Consider the following 25680-nt stretch of genomic DNA (forward strand, 5'->3'; position numbering starts at 1 on the left):
CGCTTCATTAGGTCATAATTGTAATTTGTTCTTTGACCAAATAGGCTACTAGTCAAACAACCATTCCCATCAGCCTCATACTAACGTTGGTAAGCATTATACCTGCTAAACCTCATCACACTGTGTCAAAATGCAGCTTCTCAGAGCCTCTTGGTTAAAGACTTCCTGTTTATAGTCATCCAATATTTTACTAAAACGTGCATCCCCTAAATCATCATGTAATAAGGAATAAATTATTAACTTTGTCTTAAATGTCACCACACAAGGCCTTATTCTTCAGGGAGACCTTTAAACCTGCTTCCTACGGTACGACCAGTACAACTGTCCATGCTGTTACAATTCACTCCAACTCAAACACATTTAAACATATTCAGTTCAACAAAACAGTCCATTGAAGACCATAACAAGTCTGCAAGTCTGCAGCTGCACTACTGACCCCACATGGCTGCGATGTATATTACAGTTTGGCTTTAAAAACACTGACAGTCTTCACAGCCCTTTTTAATGATGATGTTACTCGATTACAATTTGCAATTCTACATCTATCTTATGATACTTGTGAGTACGCCAAAAGTAAAATTATTTATTAATTAGCTTATTGACTTTACTGATAAAATAACATACTTTTTCAAGTTAAACATAAACAATAAGAGACAAAATCCAGTCCTCAATTCTTTCTTGCATCGTTTATTAAACTCCATTCAGGAAGGGGTCCAATCACTGCCAGTATATGAACATAATTACCCTCTTTCACTGTACATGTGGGTATATCAGTATTTTTAAGATAAGTTATTGTGAACTTATCCTTATTTCAAATGACCTAAAGCTACCAGAATGGATCTGTTGATGTAAGGTCTGGTCCACGCCTCAGAAATATTTAGCAGTCACCAAGTCATAAAACACCACACCTCATTAAACATGGGTGTATTATATCTATGACCTCATACTACCTCTATGTTTAACACTGTCAGCGTTGTTACTGGGCTGCTGGTAATACTCTAAGATGAGGTGTAGATCTATTATCAGACAAAGATGGAGGGATGAGACCACATTTAAATGAGATTCTGATTGGGGGGTTTGGGGGAAAAGATAAAGGGGAGGACATAAATAATGATATTTAGTGTCTGGTTCTGTTTTTGGACCACTTACATTTATGAACAAGGGTTAGACATTGTAGGAAAGCCTTAATAGTTTTAAAATCCACTTTCAGATTTGTGAAACGTGTATTTTGCTTTTACCATCCAGACCACATTAGACTAGGTCCAGATAAAAAAAAACACTGTACTTAAAGGATAAAATTTCGAGAAAAAATTCACAATTTCTGATATTAAAGTCATAAATTTACAAGAAAAAAACTTGGATATTCGTCAACAAGTCACTGAGGTTTAAACAAGTAATGAGCCTGTTTTTACAATGTAAGGAGTAAAAAAAGTACAGATATTTTTTTGCAAATGTAGGTAGTAAAAGTAAAAAAGTCATCAGAAAGTGAAATACTCAAGTAAAGTAGCTACAGATACCCAGAAAATCAGAGTAACAAAGTACAAATACCAACCTGTAATAAAGATCTTATCTTATCTTATCTTATCTTTTTTTGGAATATTTTATTTAGGATTTCCATTAGAAATGTACATACAATTAACAATAGAAATAATAAAAATAATATAAAAACCAAATAACAACAATAAAAATAAATAAAATAAACTGAATTGAATTGAGAGATTCAGCAGGTATAAGGATAATATAATCAATATTATGGAGAATAGAGAGATTCTGTCAACCATCATTCATCTTAATTTAACTTATCTTAAGCAAAATGTCTGATTGACTGAAAGAGGGCTTAAACACTGTTAAGGCTTTTCCTTCCTATATTCCTATAACACCCTTTTCTACATCAATATCATTCATATTATTTGTTTCCTTTAACTTTAATGAATGTGAAACTAAATCCAGCATTGTGTGGATGAATAAAGTTTGGTCTTTTTTTTGAACCAATCAGCTGATCAGGCATCATAACAAACATGGCGTCTAGAGGAGGATAGCGGTGGAAAGCCTCCTCTAAAGAAAAACGAAGCTTGTTTTTACTCTACAGCTGCATATTTATTCACAGGGTTACATTTGCTCGTCTTTGCTCTAAAGAAGATGGATTCCTCCCAGTTTCCAGAGGAGGTTTCTGAGAGGAAAGTGTGTGTTGTCGGCTCGGAGCTGGTGGAAAACTACACAGTAAGATACGTCCGGTTTCATTTTTAGCTTAGCTTAGCTTCAGATCTGACAGAGTGACAGCGAGTTAATATCGATGACCTCCTTCTTATAGTGAATGTCATAAATATCCTTTTATAGCATATATTTTTTAGCATCAGCTTTAATGTCTTTATTCCTCAGAGGTTGGACTAAATTAACCCTTTTAGTTTACAAGCTAACAGCTAACAGACGAGCTAAATGCTAAATAAGCTTTATATTAATATTTCACCTGGTGTTTACAGAGCTGACATTCCTCCTACAGCCTCTGTTTTCTCTGACAGGGAGGATATTTTGTTAATATATCATCTTACGTTCAGTACAGTTTCATTTATCGTATGAAAGTTGCTGACATGGCTCATAAAATCAACATTGATCATTAGTAGAAGAGCAATTTTAATGTTGTTCTCTCAAAATTTGGGGTGGGGTTTTCTTCTTTTGTTGACAGTTTGTATATTTATTTACTTGATCTGATGAGAGATGCAGAAGTTATGTTTCAAAACAAATTTTGGCAGATTTAAAGAAAATCTCCATCAGTTACATACTGTTACAGGAATATACTCAGGTAAAAAAAAAAGACATTTATTACATAATTAGCTGAGCACCAACATCTGAGGTACATCATGGCTGCTGCTGCTCACATTAAATGACATTTGTGTGATCATATCAGTTCATTTGTGTGTTTGTATTCAGCTACATAGCTGTTATAGAGAGGTGTGTAACATGCAACCAGATCCTATAGCCAGTGTTGAACTAGGAAGATTATTGTTAAATATTAAGTTATTTTCTTTATTTACTCGTTTATCTTCTTAATATTTTATTGTGTTGACCTCTCATGAGCTGAGACTTCTTTAAAAAAGTCTGAATTGAACTGAAGAAATGGACATAGTTTGACAGAAAGTAATCTTGAATCACATGGTCTAATTACTGCAATTATACTTTGAAGCTTTCAGTTTCATCTCATGGCCTTCCTCAGCAGCTTGATTTGTCGTGGAGATCAGATGGTATCACAAGACCTGAGTATGATACTTGATAGTCAGACCAGATGGACTCTGGTGTTAAATGTGATCATCTTTTGTGTTCTGGTCTTATTTTTAAGGGCTGAAACTAACAATTATTTTCATTATTGATTAATCAGCAAACTGTTTGGTCCTTAAAACGTCAGAATTGGGTGAAAAATGATTAATCAATTATCAAAATAGTTGGCAACTAATAGATTAATTGACTAATTGTTGCAACTTTACATTTCATCATTTCTGAGACTGATGTCTTATGATGTGTGCTACTTTCCTTTTGTTATGTGTGTTACTGCCTGTGTTGTAACTGTTGTGTTAACTCTACATTTCCCCATAATGACAAATACAGTTTATGTTGATCTTGATGTTTCTCCATTTATTACTGGAGCATCTGTTCAGCTCAGGAACTGGTTTGACTCCAGCATATCCAGTGCAGTCAGGTTGTAATCAGTCCTGCTCTGGTGTTTCAGGTCTACATCATCGAGGTGACGGATGGAGAACACAAATGGACTGTGAAGCACAGATACAGCGACTTCCACGACCTCCACGAGAAGGTAAGAGACTGGAGCAGGTCAATGAGCAGTTTTGATTAATCTGTCCTTTAAGTTTTTGAATGAATCATTTAATGTCTATATGGTAGTAATGTCACTCACAATTTCCCAGAGCCTAAAGTGACCCATAAACCCAAAGATACATACTGTAGTTTATCATGATAAAAATAGAGGAAAGCAGCAAATTCCCACTTTGGAGAAGCTACAAAACAAAGAATAGTTGTCATTTTTGCTTTTCAAAGGATGCTTAAATGATTGTAAAATAGTTGTTGGTTTCATTCTATTGTTTGTTTCCCTCCAGCTGACAGCAGAGAAGAAGGTGGACAAACGGCTGCTGCCTCCGAAGAAGATGTTGGGGAAGAACTCGAAGAGTCTGGTGGAGCGGCGGCAGAAGGAGCTGGAGCTCTACCTGCAGACGCTGCTACAGCAGTTCCCACAGGCCACTCCCACTCCACTCGCCTGCTTCCTGCACTTTCACCTTTATGTGAGTAAACCTGAAGCTAACATGTACTGCAACCTCTGCACATGTACTGCAACCTCTTTAGGTGCTTCAGCCTTCTGGTGCTACACCTGAATGTATTCTGCCTGCTCGTACTTCAGTTGTAATAACAGAAAAATATAACAATACTGCAACTAGTATGAAGTAAGTATGAATACGGTTGGACGTGATTACCAAACGATGGGTATTAATCTGCTTCTATAACAGCCTCGACTATTCTGGGAAGACTTTCTACCAGATTTTGGAACCTCTCTGCAGGGATTTGCTCCCATTCTGCCACCACAACACTGATGTTGAGTGATTAGCCTTGGCTCAAAGTCAATGTTCCCGTTCGTGCTGAATATGATAGATGGGGGTATTGTGGTTTAAGGTCAGAGCTCTGGGCAGACCAGTCAAAACACCCTTTCTTTATGGCTCTGGCTTTGTGTACAGTTACAATGTGAAGTTGAAATAAAAATTGGCTCTCCCCAAACTGTGGACACAAAGTTGGAGGCAAAGACATTTATGAAATATCGTTTTATACTGTAGCATTAAGACTTCCTTTCATTGGAACTAAGGAGCCCAATCCAAGAAAAACATGAAAATAAACTGCAACATTTAGATTACTTTTTCCACAGAAATGTATTTATCCATTTTGAAATGTTTTCCTAAATGAAGATGCTTTAAAACAACATTGTAAATTGTCATATTCAGTGAGACATATTTTGGGGTGTTTTTTTTTTTTTAAATCCTGTAATTCAATTAAAAGGGTTATGACTGATTAAAGATGAGTTTATTAAGCAGCAAACATTAGAAACACAAAGAGGGATCTTTTAATGGCCAGTATAAACTGAATTATTACAAACTAAGCAAAAACTGTTTATAGATGATATAGACAGTTAATTGAAATAATAATTTACAGATTAAATGTCTGTGTTGCTGGTCTTATAGGATGGAATATAAATGAGAGAACAATCATATGTTTGTTTTATAAAGATGTTTTTTTCCCCGTCTGTTCAGTAGATGAAGTGCTTCTGTTAGCAGTATTTGAAGTCATCTTGATCACATGATGTCGGTACAATGACAGGCCAGTGTTGTCTGAGTCCTCAGGACTCTACAGAGTAAACAGCCGATAGAAAAACCTTCTCATGTGATGTTAGTTGATCGACACGAGACTGTAACAGACGAGTTTAGTCTCAATCACACACAACTCATCTGCATTAATGCTGCATTACCACATAACTGTAATGTAACTGTGATGAAAACTATTGAAAATATGATGTTCATTGTTTGAGCTGAGGATCAAGCTGCTGTGGGTCTTGCATTGGTTTAAGTACTCCCGGCTAACATGATGCTAGCCATCTTAAATTATTCAGTTAATTCTAAAGCATCTAAATAATTTTTTCAAAGTTATCCTGATAACATTTATTTGAAAAACATTTTTCAAGAAAAGATCGGTAGAGAGTTGAAACCCTGATTGGCTGTCTGTTGAGCAGTGAAGAAATATCATTACGTAAATAAGTCTACAAGTTTCACTGTTACTTCGAAGTGAATGCAGCTTTACCAAACTGTTTTTCTCTTTCAGGAAATCAACGGCATCACAGCAGCACTGGCTGAGGAGTTGTTTAATAAAGGTCAGCTTCTTCCCTCACCTTTGACCTGTTTCCTCTCGTCTTGTGATTCTACAACCGTTTAAACAATTAATGAAACTCCTTCTGTGAGGTGTTGTGTTTCTCTGTGTTTCTGCAGAGGATTTTGTCCCTGCAGCCGTTTTTCTTTTTTAAGCTTTTACAATAAACCATCTGTTTCTTAGTTTAAGAGATAATGTGCAGTGAGTCAGAATGCACTTTGTATCTACTGTACTTTATTGATAAGGGACAATACACATTTATTGACACAATAAGGATGTAAAGGTCAAATTCAGTCAAGTGACCAGTTTTTACAGACTCATAATGACATGATGTGAAGTTTAATATTTTTTCCTCCATTGTCCACTCTGCTTTATCTTTCACTGAAAAAACGAGTTTCAGTAGCTTTTGAAGGCACTTATGATGTGCTGCAGCAGAAACATGTTACTCTCAGCTGCTGCATCCTCAGTGGCTTAAAGTTCATGTATATACAAACAGATATAAACTGACTTCCATATTGCAACAAAACAGTGATTAGTATCAACTCTCTGTGTTGTGTTTGTGTTCTGTAGGTGAGCAGCTGCTGCAGGCTGGCGAGGTGTTTTCTCTGTGTCCTCTGCAGCTTTACTCCGTCTCCCAGCAGCTCCGTCTGGCCAAACCGACCTGCTGCAACGGAGACGCCAAAACTGACCTGGGACACATTCTCGACTTCACCTGCAGGCTGCGATACCTCAAGGTGACACAGACACACCCCTTTAATGAACTCTGATCCCAATCGTACAGTTTATTGTTTTGCCCTGACTTCCTTCTCAGGAGCACAGATGGTGTATGTTCTCACTGATTTTGTGTCTGCCGCTCAGATCTCTGGCACCACAGGTCCAGTGGGAACCAGTAACATCCAGGAGAGCAGTCTCTCCTTCGATTTGTCTTTTTTCAAATCACTGCTGCAGATAGAGGTAACTGTCCACCCTCGAAATAGTCTCCTCTTATCTGCACACATTTAGCATTCCTGCCTTGAGAAATCTCATGTTTGATATGGGAGAGCTGAAACCTAATCCGCCCACGTTTTAGCCATTTATAATAACAGGTTAGTGCCAGGCTGGAGGAGTGACTAACCACCTGTTCAGCACCATCTGTTTTGCTTATTCACATAAGCAGATGGTGCTGGGAGCTTTGTGGTGTAAAGACTACCTGTTGCCAAACATAAAGAGACCAAAAAGTAAAGGATAAAGGGGGCGGTGGGGTCAGATCAGTTTGTGGTTTAGGATTCATCACTTAATATTTAACGATAATCTTCCCAGTTCAGCTCAGGCTACAGGACCTTTTTGCATGTTACACACCTCTCTCTTACAGCTTTGTAGCTGAATAAAAACACACAAATTAACTGATATGATCACACCAATGTCAGCTAATGTGAGCAGCAGCAGTCAAATGCCATGATATACCTGAGATGATGGTGATCAGTTAATTATGTAATCGTGTAATTTTCACCTGAGTATATTCCTGTAACAGTAGTCGATGGGAGATTTTCGATAAATCTGCTAAAATTTGTATTGAAACATAATTTCTGTCTCTCTCTCCTCAGATCAGTGAGTGCAGCTCTCAGCAAATTCAAGGTTTGTCGTCTCTGAGGTCGAGTCTGGCAACTCTGACGATTCACCACTCCACAGAAACTATGATGGTACCGTTTAGATTAAATACTTCTCCATAATATATATTATATATAATATGTTTAGGGAGTATATAATGTATCTTGTGTACTGTGATGTTGATGGCGTTCTCCAGTCGATCCTGGTCCCGGAGGCGAGCGAGTTCTCACAGTGGGAGGTGGAGGGGGCGGAGTCTGGCTGTGCCGTCACCGCCGTCATCCCCGTGTGGAGAAACCTGACCACGCTGGACATGAGCAACAACTGCATCGGCACCATCGACAGCTCAGTGGTGAGATATGGCCGTCGAACCTAAACGCAGACAGGAAGTTTGAGCTTCACCCAGATTTCAGTCAATAATGGTGTTTAAAAGTTGCTTCTATTAGTTTATTTTATTTTTCCCTACAGTGAAATCAGAGGAGCAAATATTAACACTTGTCTGTTTGTCTGTTTATTTCACACAGTATCTCAGATGTTATCATTGTTTTTTTATTAATATATATGGTTAGGGTCTTTAAAAATGTATGCAACAACATAATAAGAAAAGGAAATACCCAGACTGAAAGGAAACCCATAAACCTCAACCCACTACCTGTGTGACAAACAACAACAAGACAAAGCAAAAGGGGAAACATTTTGATGATTTCTTGGAAGGACTTGTATCACTGCTCTGTTCTGTTAAGTTCCCATGGTCACAAACATATATAGAAATGAATAAAAATATGGTTTAATTAATGATTCACATTGATAATATGTGTAAAACCTTCATTTGTTGGAGTAATTTGGAAAATTTGGCAACAAAGTGAGCTTAAACTTTTGTCAAAAGCTGGTCCGACTGCTCAGTGGCAGCTGTGCCTCTCAAATGAAACACATGTTCTTGCATTTTTAATCACAGTAATTAACAGGAAACCGAACTATGAGTTGAAATGTCATAAGATCAGTTTGTGTCTTTGTTTGAAGTCTTGAGATCCAGATGATTTAATAACATTTAGTTTATGGTGATTCAATTAAAGATGTGTCACGGGTCATGGCTGTTGTACAGGGCAGGCTGGGTAAGTGATTAAAGATCGTTCAGGCTTCAAACATCAGTTCCTGTGTGCTGACATTGAGTTTTTCTCTGTCATATAGAAACTGATTCCTAAGGTGGAGTTTCTCGATCTGAGTCGCAACCAGCTGTCCTCAGTGGAAAACCTCCAGGTATGTTGATTGATGTGATGATAATAATCTACATGAATTGATTCAATGCTGCATCAATGTCGGAGAATAATAAAAAAAACTTTAGTTTGTCAGGCTCATTTTCAGCACATTGTGTTTCATAAAGGAGATTTAAATAAGTCTTACACAAGTTAAACTTCAGTAAGTCGGCTTATTTTCTCCTTACTTAAAGCAGATTTAAATAAGTGTGACATAAGTTGACTTTAAGTAAGGCCTGTTTTTCTGATTCAGCTTCATGAAATACTCTGTTGCTCAGTTGTTGTGTCAGTACAGATGATGAAACTAATCAAGGTGTTGCGTTTAGTGTGAAACATGTTAGAGACGCTGTAACAGTTAGTATTGACTCAAGCTGAGGATCAAACTCACTCAGCTGCTGCATCAGACGACTTGTCCTGACAAGTGCAGTTCAACCGATGTGTTGTTTGTCATTGATAATGATAATAATGAAGTGTTTCCTGTGGTTGCAGCACTTGTACAACCTGGTCCACGTGGATCTGTCCTACAACAACCTGCAGGTCCTGGAAGCTGCTCACACCCGTTTAGGGAACATCAAAACGCTCAGCCTGGCCGGCAACCAGCTGGACCAGCTGACCGGTCTCACTAAGCTCTACTCTCTGGTGAATCTGGACCTCAGCCACAACCAGCTGGCTCAGGTAAACACACCAAGGCCGAACACTAACAATAACCCACAGTTTATTATAAGAGTGTAAAAAATGACTCCATGATCACTTGCAGAAGGGATTAAACATGCTGTCAACAGAAAAATAATTTAGTTGTTCATATATCAGGGGAGTTAAACATGCAGCCCGTGGGCCAGAACTGGCCTGCCGAGGGATCCAATCCGGCCCACTTTTCTTTCCTTCCTTCCTTTCCTTCCTTCTTTTCCTTCCTATCCCCTTTCCCTTCTTTCCATTGTCCTTCCTCCCTTATTTCCTTCCTTCCTTCCTTCCTTCCTTCCTTCCTTACTTTTTCCTTCTTTTCTTCCCTTTCTTCCTTCCATCTTTTTAATGGTCCGGCCCAGGAAGGAAATAAGGGATATTTCCTTCCTTCCTTCCTTCCTTCCTTCCTTCCTTCCTTACTTTTTCCTTCTTTTCTTCCCTTTCTTCCTTCCATCTTTTTAATGGTCCGGCCCATAAGAGATTGTGCTGTATGTGGCCCTTGAACTAAAATGGCTTTAACACCCCTGATCCATATTAACACCCTCCTGCTCGCTCTCTCTCTTAATTTTCGGTCTTCTGTCATCTCTCCAATAAAAGCATAAAAACGTAGATCAGACACACTCTTGAAAAACAACATAATACTGTGAACAAAGGAGTCAGTGGAGGTTGATTTTGGCTGGTCTGTGACGAGTGTTTGTATGTTTCCAGTTGGAGGAGATCAAGAACATCGGCTCTCTGCCCTGTTTGGAGAAACTCAACGTGTCCAATAATCCCATGTGCATCATCCCCGACTACAGAACCAAAGTCCTGGCCCAGTTTGGAGACCGTGCAGCAGAGGTACATGACCAAAAACCAACTACTGTTACTACTGTTACTACTACAGCACAGTTACATGACCACTACCACTATAGAAACTACTACTAATACATCTTTATCACTAGTTTCATCACCAATTCAACTGATTATTTTTTGCACAGCTGTTTGTTTGTTTTTATGCTTGTTGACAGATGTTTATATATCCTTTTGTGTCTTCGTCAGGTTTGTCTGGACGGTAAAGTGACGACAGAGAAAGAGTTGGACACGGTGGAAGTGTTGAAAGCCATTCAGAAAGCCAAAGAAGTCAAAGACAGGATGAGCAGTGGTGATAAGAAGGTACACTCTGTCGCACTGAATCATGCATCAGGAGTCGGTAGTTACATTACATATTAAATAGTTAAAAATGGTGAAGAGTTTCATTGTAATTAGTCATTTAATTATCTGGTATATATCTTGATTAACTAGTTTTTGCAGTGGGGTAAAAACCTGGTAACTCTTTGGGGTTTGCATGTTTTTAAAGGATAATTCAAATTACTTTAAATGTGATTTAGTACATTTTAACATTACCGATTTTTTAAACTCAGTCTAATTTTTACATCTTTCTTGGTCGTGCTCTATAAATCATTGCTTTTAGATTAAATCTTTCTGATTCATGCTGTAGTAGTTTCATAATTATGATGTAATTATAAACCAATCAGAGACCGCCACAAGACAAAATCAACCAATTACATGTGATTGTTATTGATCCAGATAAGAACAAGTAAATTACTAGCAGATATCTAAAGCCTCTGATCAAACACTGTTATGAAAATACACTCTCCCACTAATAAGACCTTTTTAGATCAGAGATGGTGCACATCAGCAGCAGAGTGTAGATGTAGTAACAAAATACTGTATAGAGCCAATAAATTATACAACTATGGATATAAAACCGGTATGAAAAGGTGTGTGTACTCTGATCTGTGAAGTGATTGAGTTAAATCTTTTTGCATGTGTTAGTCTTGTTTATTTCCTGTAAATGTGCAGAATACATTTGTTCTTTTATTTGTTATTCATGCACCTTTCTGTGGAAATGGAGACTAATATTTCAAGGCCTGATTGTTCTTCCTTTAGAGATGAAAAAAGTTACTGTGTGGGTAGTGTTGTTTTAGGCAAGGCAAGGCAGCTTTATTTATATATATCATTACATACACAGGGGCAACTCAATGTGCTTTACATAAAAACTAAATATGAAACAGTGAAAATCGGAAACATTAAAACATACAATTAAAAACAAGAAAACCCAATTATAAGAAAAAGAGAGCAAGAAAACAAAAAGCTTTCAGGTCTTTAAGCCACAAAAAAAAAACAGGCTAGAGAAGAATTTTTTTTCTGAAGGCTTGACGCCCACACAGGAAGTGATCTTTATCATTCTGGGCGATTTAACAATATCCACTGAACACTAATGTTAACATAGTCGGTCTGCAGGAGGAAGAAGTTGACCACAAATGTTTTAACAGCTTCACAAAAGCAAAATATTGACGGTAGCTTGTTCACAGATTTCTGCACATTTACAGGATTGAAAGAGAACTTTTAAAAAACCTGCCACAAGTCAGGAGGTTGTGTTTAAACTTTCAGCACTGATTTAGCTCTCGAACTTCACAGTTTAGTTACATACTTTCACACAACCTCACACATGAAGTTATACAACTAGTTCAGTAACAGAGCAGACTGGATTAGTTTGATTTGTGGTTAAAACAAGTGTGAAGTTGTTGCTCTGCTGCTGATGGAGCTGCTGGATGATGATGTAGGTGACTTCTGCTCTCTGAAGGCTTCCTCCTCTCTGTCCTCTCGTCAGATCAGTGAGGAGACCAGGTTGTCTACTGCTGCACCTCCTCACCTCTCCTCCTCCTCCTCTTCCTCCTCTACCCCCTCCTCCTCCTCATGCTGCTCCTCTGCTGTCGCTCCTCCTGCTGTCTCTTCCTCCTCCTCTTCTTCCTCTTCCTCTTCCAACTCCTCCTCTTCTTGCCCGGCCCAGCAGGCTGCCTGCCCCAGCCAAGGTAATCATGTATGTATCAGGCTGTGCAGGGAGGGAGGGAGGGAGGGAGGGAGGGAGGGAGGGAGGGGGCGGACGGGGGGGGTAGGTATTTATTTCTGCTGAAAGGTAGCAGCTGAAAAGAAAAGTGCGAAGCTGTTAACCTGCACTTTGTCTGGAGAGCGAAAGTTTATTTCCAAAACTAGCTGCTGGATGGATTAAAGACACTGAAATACAGATTTTTATTTCCTAGAGTCCATGATGATGTTTCAGATTCTTTTGTCAGTCCAACCTCCAAAATATCCAGTTAATGATGATATAAAACAGAGAAAAGGGCAAATCTATCAATATACAGTGTTTCTTTTATTAGATTAATGACTTAATGACATCAATAATTAAGATTTTCTTAAGCTAACTGATTGATTATTTATTTATTTTATTATTGTTATTAGGATTTACAATTTTAACAATATGATTTTGCCCAGAATGAATGTTCCTCATACAGCTAGTGGAGAGATACAGTAAGTAACAAGGCTGATTGTTACTTATTGTTGTTGGTTTTTAAAAATTAAATAAATATCAGATTTCTTTCATAATCAAGTATGCATGAATATATTTCTGCAAAAGCTGTTGTAAATAATTTTTAGGTCTATTATGTTCTAATCGTTATTCAGTTTAATTTACGACTTTGTGGGTTATTATTTATTTTATTTTAGACATTTAGTGTCCCGTTACGGCCTATTTACCCGACAAGATGAGAAAAACAGGGAATTCTTAAAATGCACAGAACTAGTAAATTAAAGATGTCAAGTTGTGGCACAAAATAGCAGAATCACTCCAAAAATAAATGGCACACCCCTGAACAGAATCAATCAAATAAGTCTGCAGATATTCTCCGCTGCGTGTCGACATCGCTGATCTGTTTTGGTTTCCTGTTTCAGAAGTGACGAGCAGAGAAGAAGCAGCAGTTCCCCCCAGCGTTCTCCCTCCTGTGGACGCTGCACCTCCCCCTGCAAGCTCTAACACCAACACACACCTTCTGTCTGCTGACCCCGCCCAGGTTCGACACACACACACACACACACCTCAAAACACCAGGGAGGGCTGGAGTCTGTTACCGTGACAACCGACAAGATATCAGTTAGGAAGAGAAAGGCATTTTTAATTGGATGGGAGGGATAGAGGGCTTAAGACTGTTTAGAAATCTTTTAAAGGTTTTCTGCAGAAGAATTAACAATGTATTGCTCCACAGTATTTATTCATTAAATAATGTGAAGAATGCCGGAGGATGCAACTAAACTTGCAGAGTGAAGTTTCTGAGGTTACAACACAGCCGGAAGTATTTACAAGTTAACAGTCTTAATTTTATGAGTCTAAATCAGTACATCAAATGATTTATATTCTTCAGATTAGCTGTTTGTAGATGAAGATTTACATGTAGCTAACAAGCTTTTTTATCCACTATTGGAGACTAAAATATCTCGTCAGATATTGGAGGTATTCTCATTAAATTTGGTACAGACATTCATTGATGAATTTAACTTTTCATCTTGCTTCACTAACAGGCTCAAAGTTACGGTACATGAGCCACATGAGGTGTAGCCTACAGACTGAAGAATTCGTTTAGATGAGTTTTAATGTTTCTTCGTGTGTTTGTCTGCAGGTACAACAACCTACTGTCAGTCTGTCTGAACACACACACTGTGAAACTCCTACAAGCACTACTACAACCACAACTACTACTACTACTGTCTGGTCAGTATCACATAATCGAGCTACTACTGTAATATAAATAAACAACTCTAAATAAAGTTCAAGCACTTTTTCATTAAAGGCTTTATTGATCGCTGGCTTTTAATGTGAAAAATATGTGCAGGAATTGTTGCATTGACAATAGATTGAAAATTGTGAGTGAATGAAAACAGCGTTTGTATTAAAAAGAGAAACTGAGAGCAGCAGAGTGGTGAGTATGACATGACTGTTATTAAACTGATAGAGTTTGTTCTGTGAAAATGTTTATTATACTGAATTTATCAAGACAATATGAAAACAGGAAGGCACACGTTGAGATTGCATCAACAGCAAATTCAAGAGAAAACAGAAATGCTTCATAAGTGAGCAAAAGACATTTTCCGATATGAGATTGTCTCAAATAAAAGTGTTTGTGCATTCAAGGTTCATACAGACCCCAGCAACTGTTTGAACATGTACTACACTACTAATAACACTAGTACTATTACCTCAGGTGTCCTGGGTTGAATGGTTGAGGTATACTATGGTATTCTGTCAGCTGCTTAATAGGGTCAAAACATTTTGGAAACATTATAGTAGTACCTGATAAACTACAGCTAACAATACTGCAAACTGGTGCAGATGTGAAACGTAAACAGCTGTATATCTACAACTTAACCCCACAACAACAGAAAAGAGTGATGATGCTCTGGCTACTGAAACTGTTACCACTAATACTAATATAAGTGCAGTACTTCTCTTACAGCTGCTGTAGTCAGTTTATTAATATTATTCATGCAGTACAGTGTTTCGCTCAGGCTTCTCTCCTTCTAATTGAAGCTGCAGGAAGTTAAGATGGAGGCAGATGTAAGTCATTATGTATCCAGCAGGAGGCGCTGCTGCTCCTCTCTCCTCCACTGGGGAACAGCTGTCAGCCTAGTTAACTCAATTTTACTTTATTACTCTCCAATATTAAATCCCTCTGTCAGTTTAATTGAGCTACAACTGTAAAGTAAAAGAATAAATAACAAGGATTAAAAGTAATTAGTGGTATTTATGAAAGTAATACTTAGCTAATAGGTCAATAATTAAGACATTTGAACTGTTGTTTCTTCTGTGTTTGTTATATCAAATCATCAAACAAGATAATCACTGCTCTTCCTCTCTCTCCTCCAGCTGCGTCTGCTCTTCTTCCTCTTCCACACAAATTGAAACCATTTGCTCCACCTGCAGCGCCGCCCCGTGTCCTCTTCTTCCTACTCGCCTGCTCTCCCTCTCTTCCTCCAACAAAGACTTCATTACTCAGCTCTCCCAGCGTCTCGGCTCCACCTGGAAGGAGCAGAAGAAGATAAAAGAGGAGGAGGAGGAGGAGGAGATGGAGGAGGAGGAGGAGAGGGTGGAGAGAATAGAGAGGAGGTCTGAATCCAGAGAGGTTCAGTCTCATGTAGAAGGCACAGAGGTGGGAAGTCCCAGGTAATTCAACCAGCAACCTTCTCAACTATGTTTCAGGGATTTCTAGATGTTCATTGGATCCTTGATGGTTCTTGGCCCCACAAAAATTCAAATTGGCTTCTGAGGTCCCTTAAAACTGGTTTCTGGCATCCCCCGAAGTTCTCCCCCATTTCTTGGATTTACAGTGTTTTCTGGGTTCAGTTAAACTTTCCACTATTTATTGAGATACTCAAATGTTCTGGGATTACAAGAAGTTTGTGCTGGATTATTGAAATTCCTAAAGATTTCTGAGATTCCCTTCATCTCTTGCTTGCTTGTAGGATTCCTAATCGTTTCTAAGATTCCCTAAAATTCACTTCAGTTTCTGGCACTCCCAATATATTCCAGTGGTTCTGGGATCCCTTAAAGGTCCCACTGATCTTGGTAGTTTCTTCTCCAGACATTCCTCTTGGTTTGTGAGATCCTTTAAAGATCCTGCTAGTTTTTGGGATTCCCATACTTCCATGTTTCCACAGCTGTTGCAGCCTTGAGAGCAAGAATGTGTAGATGACTGTTAATCATAGACTGTGGAGGTCATGAACATTATAAACAAATAAAAATCAACTTACATTTGCAGATAATCATTAAGGAAATTACTCATTTAAAGTATAAAATGATGACTCTTAATTCATCTGCTGTTTTCTGCTCATTATTCCAGTCCAGGGTCCAGGGACGGCTACTTTGAGATGGGTCTGGATGATTCGGTTGAGGAGTCGGTCTGCTCCACCTCCTCCTCGCTCTCCGCTCCTCCTGCAGTGCCTGGCGACCCGGTGGAGCTGCGTGAAGGGGAGGAGGAGGAGGAAGAAGAGGAGGAAGAGGAGGAGGTGCAGGTCCGCAAGGTTCTGTGGTGCTACTGTCTTCAGGTGAAGGAGGAGGTGGAGCAGAAGAAGGCCTGTCTGGTGCTGATGGACCGGCTGCTGGCCCTGCTGTACCTGTCTGAAGATTTCACGTGGACCAATCAGGACACAGGTAAACACACAATCAGCTTGGATCATCAGAAGATGAATCAAACTGTTAAATACTTAAGTCATTATTTAAGTCATTTTTCTGTCCAAACATTTCTTAGTTTCAGCTTCTTAAATGTTAGAATTTGATGCTTTTCTTTGTTTTATATGATTGTAAAATGATTTGGGTTATAGGTTGTTGACTGGACAAAACAAGCGTTGTGAAGAGGGCACCTTTGACATTTTATTGATCACTTTAATCAGCAGTTAGATTGGTAATGAAAATAATTACTTGTAGCTATAACACACACTAAATTACATGTTTTATAGTAGACGTGCTGCGGTGTTATGATTTTGGTGAAACTTACGAGCGATTTCCTGATTTTCTTGTTCTCAGACCAGCAGCAGAGTCCGGCCATAGAGGAGGTGCTGTCCAGCCTGCAGATGGACCTCCTGCTGCCCTACTCCCACCTCCTGCTCTCCTCACGGGCTGAGCTCCCCGACTCCTGTCTCGCCTTCGGGCTCCGGGACGGTCCGACCCGCTGGTACATCTTCTCTGATGCCAACGAGCTGCGGCAGACCAGGACCGAGCTGACAGCGCTGATCCAGGTCAGAGAGAAGCACATGAGCCATTCTGAGTCTCTTTTTGTTTAATTTTTAGTTTTCCATCACTATAGGTTTTTTTCCCCCATCATGCATCAGTCTGAATTCTCTCCATCATTGTGTCGGCACCTTAAAAACAGAAATCCTCTCACTTGTTCATGCAGGCTGCAGAGTCTCAGGCTGATCCGGAGCCTCTCAACACTCCTCAACTCCTCCCCCGCTTGCTCCTAAACTCCTGGGAGCTGGAGGAGAGTCAGGCTGCCCAGGGAGGCTACACTGCCCACCTCCTCCCCCTTTCCTCCTCCTCCTCCTACTCTTCCTCCTCTGCACCAGACACCCACCCACTCCTTTCAGACATCTTATCTAAGAAAGAGGAGCCCACACTCCCGTCTCTCCTCTTCCTCACCCACCGACAACTCTGGGTGCTGAAGATGGACTTCAGAGAGCTAGCAAAAAGAGAGAGGAGCCTTCATCACCCCTCCTCCTCCTCCTCCTCTCTGTCCTGGTGCAAGCTGGTCCGCGTGCCCCTCGGCTCTGTGGTGCTTCACCCCAGAGAGAGAGATCATCAGTTTGGGGACAAAACTAGCAACACGTCCTGCCCCGACCCAAAACACCACCACAGGTACAGACGTAGTGATCGGATGAAAGGATTGATGGTTTTTTATAATGTTTTTGTGTATTCTTCCTCATTCTGGTGTCACACAAAGATTAATCCCATTGAAAATAGACCAATAAAATTGACTCAGTGTATCTGATGTTCTCATATGTTCCTGTTCTTTAGTTTTCTTGCTTTTAAATGTTGTCATATCCGTATTTTAACCACCATGTCGTGTCCAGGAGGAGTCACACCGTGGAGCTGCTGCTGGGCGGTCAGAGGCTGCTGCTGCTCTTCCCTCTGGCCCAGGACAGAAGCTCTTTCCTGGAGGAGCTGAGCCAGCGGAGAGCCTCTCTGGAGGGGCTGAAGATGGTCGCTCTGCCTCAACCCTGCAAACAACACACACAAGGTGAAGACAAACTACCTGTTAATAAACTCAGACCAAGAAGGGAATTTTCCTGCTTCATTTTTCCAGTTTGTTTGACACCTTGTCGTTGTGTTGTCAGGCCGTCACAGATCCAGAGACCAGTGCTGCTGCACCAGTACCAAGAAATCTCACAGCTCCAGCAGGTACCACTCTTAAACATTTCTGTTTGATTCAATATAAATTACTTTCTCTGCACTTTACTACAGAATACATCTAGTGGCTGTGCCCACATTTACAGCTGCATGATAATATCACAGTTATACTTTGATTAACACTAGAACAGCCACGTCTAATTGTACGTTGTAAAAACCCACCAGTATTGTTAAAAATAGGGAATATGAATCCAGATTAAAAACGTGGGTATTTATACCTATAACCTCCAATGGGTGAAAAGTACCAGTATATGAAATACATTCATATTTGCAAAGTTAATGTTTAAACATTTTAGGTCTCCAGGCATTTGGAGTGTGTGATGGGACAACTGTGTCAAGCAGTAATTAAATTATAAAAAGAGCAGCAGAGACCTGCAATTAAACCTTCGCCAAGTGCCTGAAATGCAGGAAAGCTATCTGTGGAAAATGCAGTCAGTGCAGTGTTTGAGGGACACGTATAATCACGTGTTCAAATGAAGATGATTTAGTCGACTCATAAACCTTCATTGTGTGTAAAACTTATTCTTAGTTTGACTATTTCATTCATTTTTGTTTTGCCATGTTACCATTTAGTGTTTATAGGCTTTTAAGTCTAAGTTGCCTCACTCTGTTTTCATGAATGGACCCAGAAGAGAAATATGTAGGCCTATTTGCATTATGATGTTATAAATTAAAAGCTTTAATAGTTACCTTGAATTTCTTGGTGATGTTCTCTTATTCACCCATTGTTGAAAAACCTAAATGAATGAATAATTAGGTGAAATTGTGCTCTTGAATTTGTCATATAAATATCGTTACGACATTAAATTACCCATAAGTGTGGTGGTTGTTTGTTATTATTGTTATTATGGTTCATTACTGTCCATTTAGGCCATTTAGGCTTTTACTTTGGTAATTTAGATAACATGGATTGTCCATCATGTGATGAATGTTGTTTTAAAGCTTAAAAATATCACGTCACCCAATTATGCAAATATTTCCTCCTTATATCCATTTTCAGTGTCATTTTAGACTGATTTAAACTGACGGTCATGTAAAGCGATTAGAGCTCTTTAAGATACTTAGATTATAAAACAAGAGGAGCAAAACACGGGTGGTGATTAAATAAACTCATTCTGTGACTTTAGATATTATTTTGAAGATAATGCCTTAATACAATGACAAAGTACATTTTTTTTGTTTCAGAAATATGGTAACCAGGCGCATGGATACATTTTACCTACTGGCAGTATTAAGTATATAGCAACAGCTGGTGATTTTAGTGTTAATGCTGCACAGTGTGACCCAGTGTCACATTGTACTAATAACTGTTATCTTTATTTACTGATGTTATCGGGTTTCTGATGCAGATGGACGTTAATGAATCTGCACTTAATTACGGGACTCTGGCATCAACATCATCAATATGATTGGCTGATATCCATAATAATCCTAATTTTATTTACATAGTCCAAAGTGCTTTAACACAGATATAGCAGCTACATGTTAGGTGATGATAGGAAATGTTAAAGATAACATAAAAACAGTGTCTCTATTACAAAGAGAAACATTTTTGCTCTGTAAATTGTCCTGCTTAGTACATCTCAGTCACATTTTTTTAAGAATTATGGGATCCTCATCAAAATGTTTGTTATGTAATGTGTTTATGGAAAAAATGACTTTTTAAATACATTACATACAAATATCTTGATTGGTCAGACTCTAACTCACTTGTATCAAATTTCATCCAATTGTGGAGAAAAAAATGTTATTTTTTAGGGTTTATTTGTTTATTTTTGGTGTTCAAACTGTTGTTGAAGCCAGCGCATTACTGCCTGGTGTTTTATTACTTTATTCCAGCCAGCAGTTGCAACTTTGTTCCCATTAAATGTTGTATTGTGGTATTCATCATCAACACCACAAACACAATAAAAATCAAGTAATTATAGCAGCTGGGACACTGTGTGACTGATTACATTGTTTTCTTGATTGAACTACTTGACAATCAGCGTCGTGATGAAAGAGGCACAACTTTGTCTCAAGGCTAAATGGATTCTGTAGATATAGTTACAGTCTGTACGGTACATGCAGATATTCCTCAGAAACCTGACCCAAGTGGAGTCTGTCAAGTCCAAATTATCTTTAGTCCAATCAGGTCTGATAAAGTCCTGTTTTGCTGCAGGTCTCAGGTCTGTGTGTCAAATTGTGTCAACATGTCTTAAACACAAGTGGACATAAGCGTGACCAGCCCCGATCATGTGGGGAATCATCGTTGACACTGCAGGAATCTCAATAGTTTGAGTCAGAAAAAAATACATGTACAAATTCTCATTAAATGGTGGAGGATCATGCTGCTTTTAGCACTGATGTTCTCTGTTTGTGTCTGTTCTGATCAGACCTGTGAAGACTTGAACTGGACTACTAAAAATATACATGACTCATTAACCCAGACTCACCTGATCTGATTTAAAAAAAAAACTGTTTTATTCTTCTTCTTCACTGGCTTCTTTAACTGGCTGCATTTGACATCACAGCTTCACTTTACAGCACCTGCCAGCAAAAACTTTACAGAAAAGCATCAGTTTTATTTAATTTGCACCCTGAAAGCACAGTGTAACTACTTCTTCCACTGCAGCTCTGCAGTAATCATTAAAGATGACCTTATTGAACTTATGATGAACTTATCTCCTCTCTCCTCCCTCCTTTTCCTCAGCTGGGACTCCTCCTCTCTACAGGTTGAGGAGAACCAACCTTCCCCGCATCTCAACCCGGGTCTCTCCCCAGGATTGAAGCTCCTGGCTGGGCTCGGAGGACAACAGCTGTTGCCTTACTTTCACAGATACATAGCACTGGTAGGACACGCGCACACACATTTCTGTTTTAGCCCCAAATCACCTTCCGGACAAGCGTTTCCCTTCCCGTAGCTGATTAAGGTTTAAAAAATGTTATTAAATCCTTCCTGTAGGTCGAGCCCAGGACACAGAGAGCATGTAGAGTTTAGAGTCAGGCTGACACACAACAGTCATGAAACACTGAGAGAAAAGTCAGCTCAAACTACAACCAGGTGGATAAAAAAGTTAACCTGCTCGCCTTCCTTGATTTCTGTAGAGAGAAATTGTCAGTCACATAACTTAAGTCACTTCTTCTCTGATTATTTTTGACCCATAATGGTTCAGCTTCTGTACTGACCTTTTTTTTTTTTTTTAATTCAAACTTCACATCTAGTTTTCTTTTTCTACTTGTTATGTTCCAGTCTGAGGCGGAGGAGGTGAGACAGGTCCTGTGGCTGTCTGTGGTTCTCTACAAGTCTCCAGAGACTGAGCTCACCTGCTACCTGCTGCTCTCCAACGACACAATCTACTTCCTGTTGGAAGACTCCGCCTCCACACTCGGCCATCATTCAGGTAGGATGAACCGACGTGATTGGTTCAGTCAGAGCGAGAAAAGCTCATATTTAAATATGATGTAATAGGAGACAAGCCTGCTTTACTTATACTGCTGCTGCTACCACTGATACACCCTTAAATGTAGGTACTTCATTATTTTTAACTTCACTACATTTATCTAATGCTCAGAAAAATGAACTGAACCTCTCCTGCACTGCAACTGCTACTAAATCTACTTCTACTTCTTTATTTCCTGCTACTACCATTACGTAGAACTGCTTCTGCTATTTCTTTCCATCTTTTCCATCTTAGTTTTTACTTCTACTTCTACTAGCCTTGTACAGCTACTATCATAGCTGCTCCTTAAACAACAACAACTACTACTTTTGCTCATTCTATTTCTTATATACTGTATTATATCTCATCTTATATCTTTTTAAGTTAAGTCATCTTTACATTTGTATGCCTCTGTTTTCATGTTTTCATGTTGCCCATCCCTTTCTTGTGAAAGTGATATCTCAGGAGCGTCTTTAGAGAATTTCTTCAAATTTGGCTCAAACATCCACTTGGACTCAAAGATGAACTGATTAGAAGTTGCTGGTCAAATGTCAAAGGCCATTGAAGAATTCAAATGCTAATGATGACAAAGTTTCACACACACATGTCTAATAGGATAAGATGATGAAGTGATAACATTTTATATCCCAAAGGTCAAAGGTCAACACCATAACTCAGGGACATAAGGGGAGATTTAGACCATATTTCATATCTTTGGTGCCCACCTTGAAACTGTGATGATTGTTTTATTAAATTCCCTACTATAAATATTACATGAGTCTGGATGTAAACTGTACTTTTACTAGTTGCCACATTACAGCCTCAAAATGGTATTAAGTGCTACTGTAGACTTTCAGTTTTGCTAAATCTTTTCTCTCCTTATATCTCTTCATCTCTCTGTCAGTGTTGGACATAACGGACTCTGGAGATCCAGACGTCTGTCTGTGCTGCTGCCTGTCCGTCAGACTCTCTGAGCTGCTGTCAGTCAATGTGGGACTCTTCGACCAGTACTTCAGAGTCGTAGGTGAGTGAACGTAGACACATCCAGTGTCTGTAGAGCTCACACATGTTTAAATACTAAGCTTAATGCTAATATTCTGTGTTGCTAATATTGATTCTCTCTGCAGGTCATTCGGCCGATCACATCGTCTGCTGTCAATACTAAGCTTAATGCTAATATTCTGTGTTGCTAATATTGATTCTCTCTGCAGGTCATTCGGCCGATCACATCGTCTGCTGTCTCAGCAGGGACAGTTACGGGACGGGCGTCTTCCTGCAGGAGCTGATGTCAGCTCTCAGTCTGCAGCAGCAACTTCCTGCTCCAGAGCCGTCAGATCAAGACTTTTACTCTCAGTTCGCCAACACAAACACAGGTAACCACTTTGGGATTCTGCCCTTCAGAGAAACTTAACATCAAATCCTGCCTTAATAATCTGATTGTCCTGCGATCATCCATACGACACTCTTCCTGCTACACTCGTATCTAACTCATCGTCATCATCATCGGCAGGTGTTAATCTGATAATGACAGGCGTGAATGTGTCTCCCCCTGCAGGTAAAATGCATAACTACGAGCTGGTCCACAGCAGCAGGGTGAAGTTTATTTATCCCAGTGAGGAGGAGATGGGAGACCTGACCTTCATCGTGGCAGAGAGGAAGACTCCGGCCAGTGCAGCGTCCTCATCCTCACGCTCGTTCAACGTCCTGCTGTACCTGCTGGTCTTTCAGGTGCGAACTTCTTCCATTTTGCAGTTTGTGGTTTTAGGAGGAGTTAATATTTGAACAACAGTGCATACATCCCTCCAGCATTTCTGCTCAGAGTCTCCAGCTGTAGTATGAACTGTCAGATACAGTCGGTTAGCACAGCCTTTGGTTTTGATCTCTTTATAAGCACGATGGTATCAAACCTGGAAACATGACTGAGGGAGTAAGACTTAAGAGCCGTCCACACTGAGAACAGTAACTATGACAATAACTATAAATAGATAGTTTTAAATATCGTTACAATTCAAGTGGATGGCGGAGTTCATACCACACCTATAACAACAACGATTGAGGAGAACGATACGATGGAATCACTTTCAGAGCGATTTGTTGAACGATAAAAACACTGACAGCCAATCATCAACTCTTGTGGTTTGCTTTTTATTACTCCGTACAGAGTAAAGATACGGCTCATTAATAATTAGCTGCTGGAGCGCGACGCAGCGTTATCGTTCTCAGTGTGGACGGCCCTTTAGGGAAGGTTCACACAATCAGTGCAGCCAACTGCTGTTCTTCCTAAAATGTTTCTAGCACACAACTCCCCTTCAAACTACAACCCACTGATTTAACATCCTGTTTCTGTACAGATTAAATAAGATACCGTGTCCGTTTTTTTAAACTTTGCACATTTGTATCTTTCAAAATGTTTTTTGTCTTTTAATGCACCATATTCAGTGATTTTATATTGGATCAAACGACTGCTTGTATGTAAACAACCTGACTTTTCTTTCAGTGCATTTTTCTTTTGGTTTTCCATCCCGCTACTTTACTGTTTTTTTTGCACTCTCAGCACTCTTATGGTGTGTTTTTTTGACACTCAGATAAACCCACTGTTTGCTTCTTGCTCACAAAACAGTAGACAGAAAAAGTTAAAGACTAGCAGGTGAAGATAGTGAACAGCTACAGAGTTTTTTTTGTGATATGTGAAATGTGGTAATAGGAAACTGTTTGCTGTATCACTGTAAAAGGTGCCAGTAATGCGTCAGTGTGGTCAAAGTTTGTTTCCTCTTCCCACAAGTGGTCAAAAATGATTGCAGGCTTAAAAACCCTGTAGTTGACTTAGTATGTAGTGATGATTTCTTAGCTGGTTTTGCTTTGTTTTTTATTTCCAGAGTTTGCATTTGCTACTGTTCAGGTTAGTTTGTGTATTTATTTATTTAATTTTTTATTGTTTTTGGCGAAATGCTGGATATCTTTTTTTTTTTTAAGGAATAAAATGGGCTAGTCGGATTAAGTTGGGGAGGGTCCATCATATCCAGGGAGGGTTCCTCCATACATTCACAAAGTTCACTAGAAAAGTCCGAGCATTGAACTTAAACCGGAGCAAACATATCATGTGATACAGTCATCTCAAACCAAAGTAATATGTCTATTTCTTCCAATATCTATTATTACCCTTTATCATGTGTCAGAGAAAATTTTAATCTGTCCATGTTGTGTATTTCTTTTACTATTTCTACCCAGTCTAAGATTGTCGGACACTCACTGCTCAGCCATTTCCTAAAATTATATTATTATAAACTTGCTAATAACATTTGTAATAAATATCTTATTCACTCAGTCCTGCTGATATATATCCTAACACTGAAACTGAGATCAAGCTGTAAGCAGATAGTTGATCTGCTTGCTTTTATCAGTATGAAGTGATATTAAGGCACTCCCAGAATATATATTGACCTGCAGAGGATATATTACCACTCCTTCTCCAGCACTGTCTGTGTTATGGTTTGTTGGTCTTGTAAACTTTTAATGTTTGGAGTTATGAAGTACCTTAAAATGTTCCTCCAGGTGAATTCCCTCCACAGATCTGAACTAGAGGTGGTGGACTGTGTCCTGCAAATATTTGACCAATCGTCTTTAGTTAATTATATGTTAGCTTCTTTCTCCCATCTTGCTTTAATGTACATTGTAGTAAGACCCCTGTCTAATTGTAGAGCTGAATACATTATTGTTTACATGCATTAGTAAATATCCCGATCAGGCTCATTCCCTCCTCTCTGTAGGTTTTAAGTTTCTTTCATGATCGTTGAAAGGAGTCTAATCTAGTGTCAGAGGAAAGTTTGCAGTATGAGGTGAAACCCAAAGCTAACCAGTGTTTGAATCTGCTGTCTAGGTCGGCTGGTGTGAAATCTGTGTCGTCGTTTTTGGACCTTAAACCTTAAATTACCTGATCATTAAAACAAAAGCGTTTTAGAGCCAAATCAAAGGCCTTTTCAGTGTCTAGACTAATAACTGTGGATTCCATGTTATTATGTCTCATATGATCACAGATAAGTTATTTTAAACTCATAAA

General features: G+C 39.1%; 1 protein-coding gene across 1 annotated transcript in view; it reads left to right on the forward strand.

The window, feature by feature from the left end:
• The first annotated feature begins 2036 nt into the window (after positions 1–2036).
• Positions 2037–25680, forward strand: part of nisch (nischarin) — a 29003-nt gene continuing 5359 nt past the window's right edge. The window contains exons 1-26 of the mRNA XM_062415802.1: positions 2037–2220; positions 3722–3805; positions 4104–4286; positions 5866–5914; positions 6481–6644; positions 6769–6864; positions 7494–7589; positions 7694–7846; positions 8683–8751; positions 9237–9422; positions 10137–10265; positions 10467–10580; positions 12082–12283; positions 13200–13318; positions 13922–14013; positions 15166–15462; positions 16139–16449; positions 16822–17033; positions 17192–17649; positions 17865–18031; positions 18129–18192; positions 20894–21032; positions 21434–21584; positions 22528–22647; positions 22835–22996; positions 23179–23351. Of these exons, the coding sequence (XP_062271786.1) occupies positions 2140–2220; positions 3722–3805; positions 4104–4286; positions 5866–5914; positions 6481–6644; positions 6769–6864; positions 7494–7589; positions 7694–7846; positions 8683–8751; positions 9237–9422; positions 10137–10265; positions 10467–10580; positions 12082–12283; positions 13200–13318; positions 13922–14013; positions 15166–15462; positions 16139–16449; positions 16822–17033; positions 17192–17649; positions 17865–18031; positions 18129–18192; positions 20894–21032; positions 21434–21584; positions 22528–22647; positions 22835–22996; positions 23179–23351 (4071 nt within the window). The 5' untranslated portion in view covers positions 2037–2139. The remainder of the gene's footprint in view (positions 2221–3721; positions 3806–4103; positions 4287–5865; positions 5915–6480; positions 6645–6768; positions 6865–7493; positions 7590–7693; positions 7847–8682; positions 8752–9236; positions 9423–10136; positions 10266–10466; positions 10581–12081; positions 12284–13199; positions 13319–13921; positions 14014–15165; positions 15463–16138; positions 16450–16821; positions 17034–17191; positions 17650–17864; positions 18032–18128; positions 18193–20893; positions 21033–21433; positions 21585–22527; positions 22648–22834; positions 22997–23178; positions 23352–25680) is intronic.

Source organism: Scomber scombrus, chromosome 3 (assembly GCF_963691925.1).
Source record: "Scomber scombrus chromosome 3, fScoSco1.1, whole genome shotgun sequence".
Taxonomy (NCBI): domain Eukaryota; kingdom Metazoa; phylum Chordata; class Actinopteri; order Scombriformes; family Scombridae; genus Scomber; species Scomber scombrus.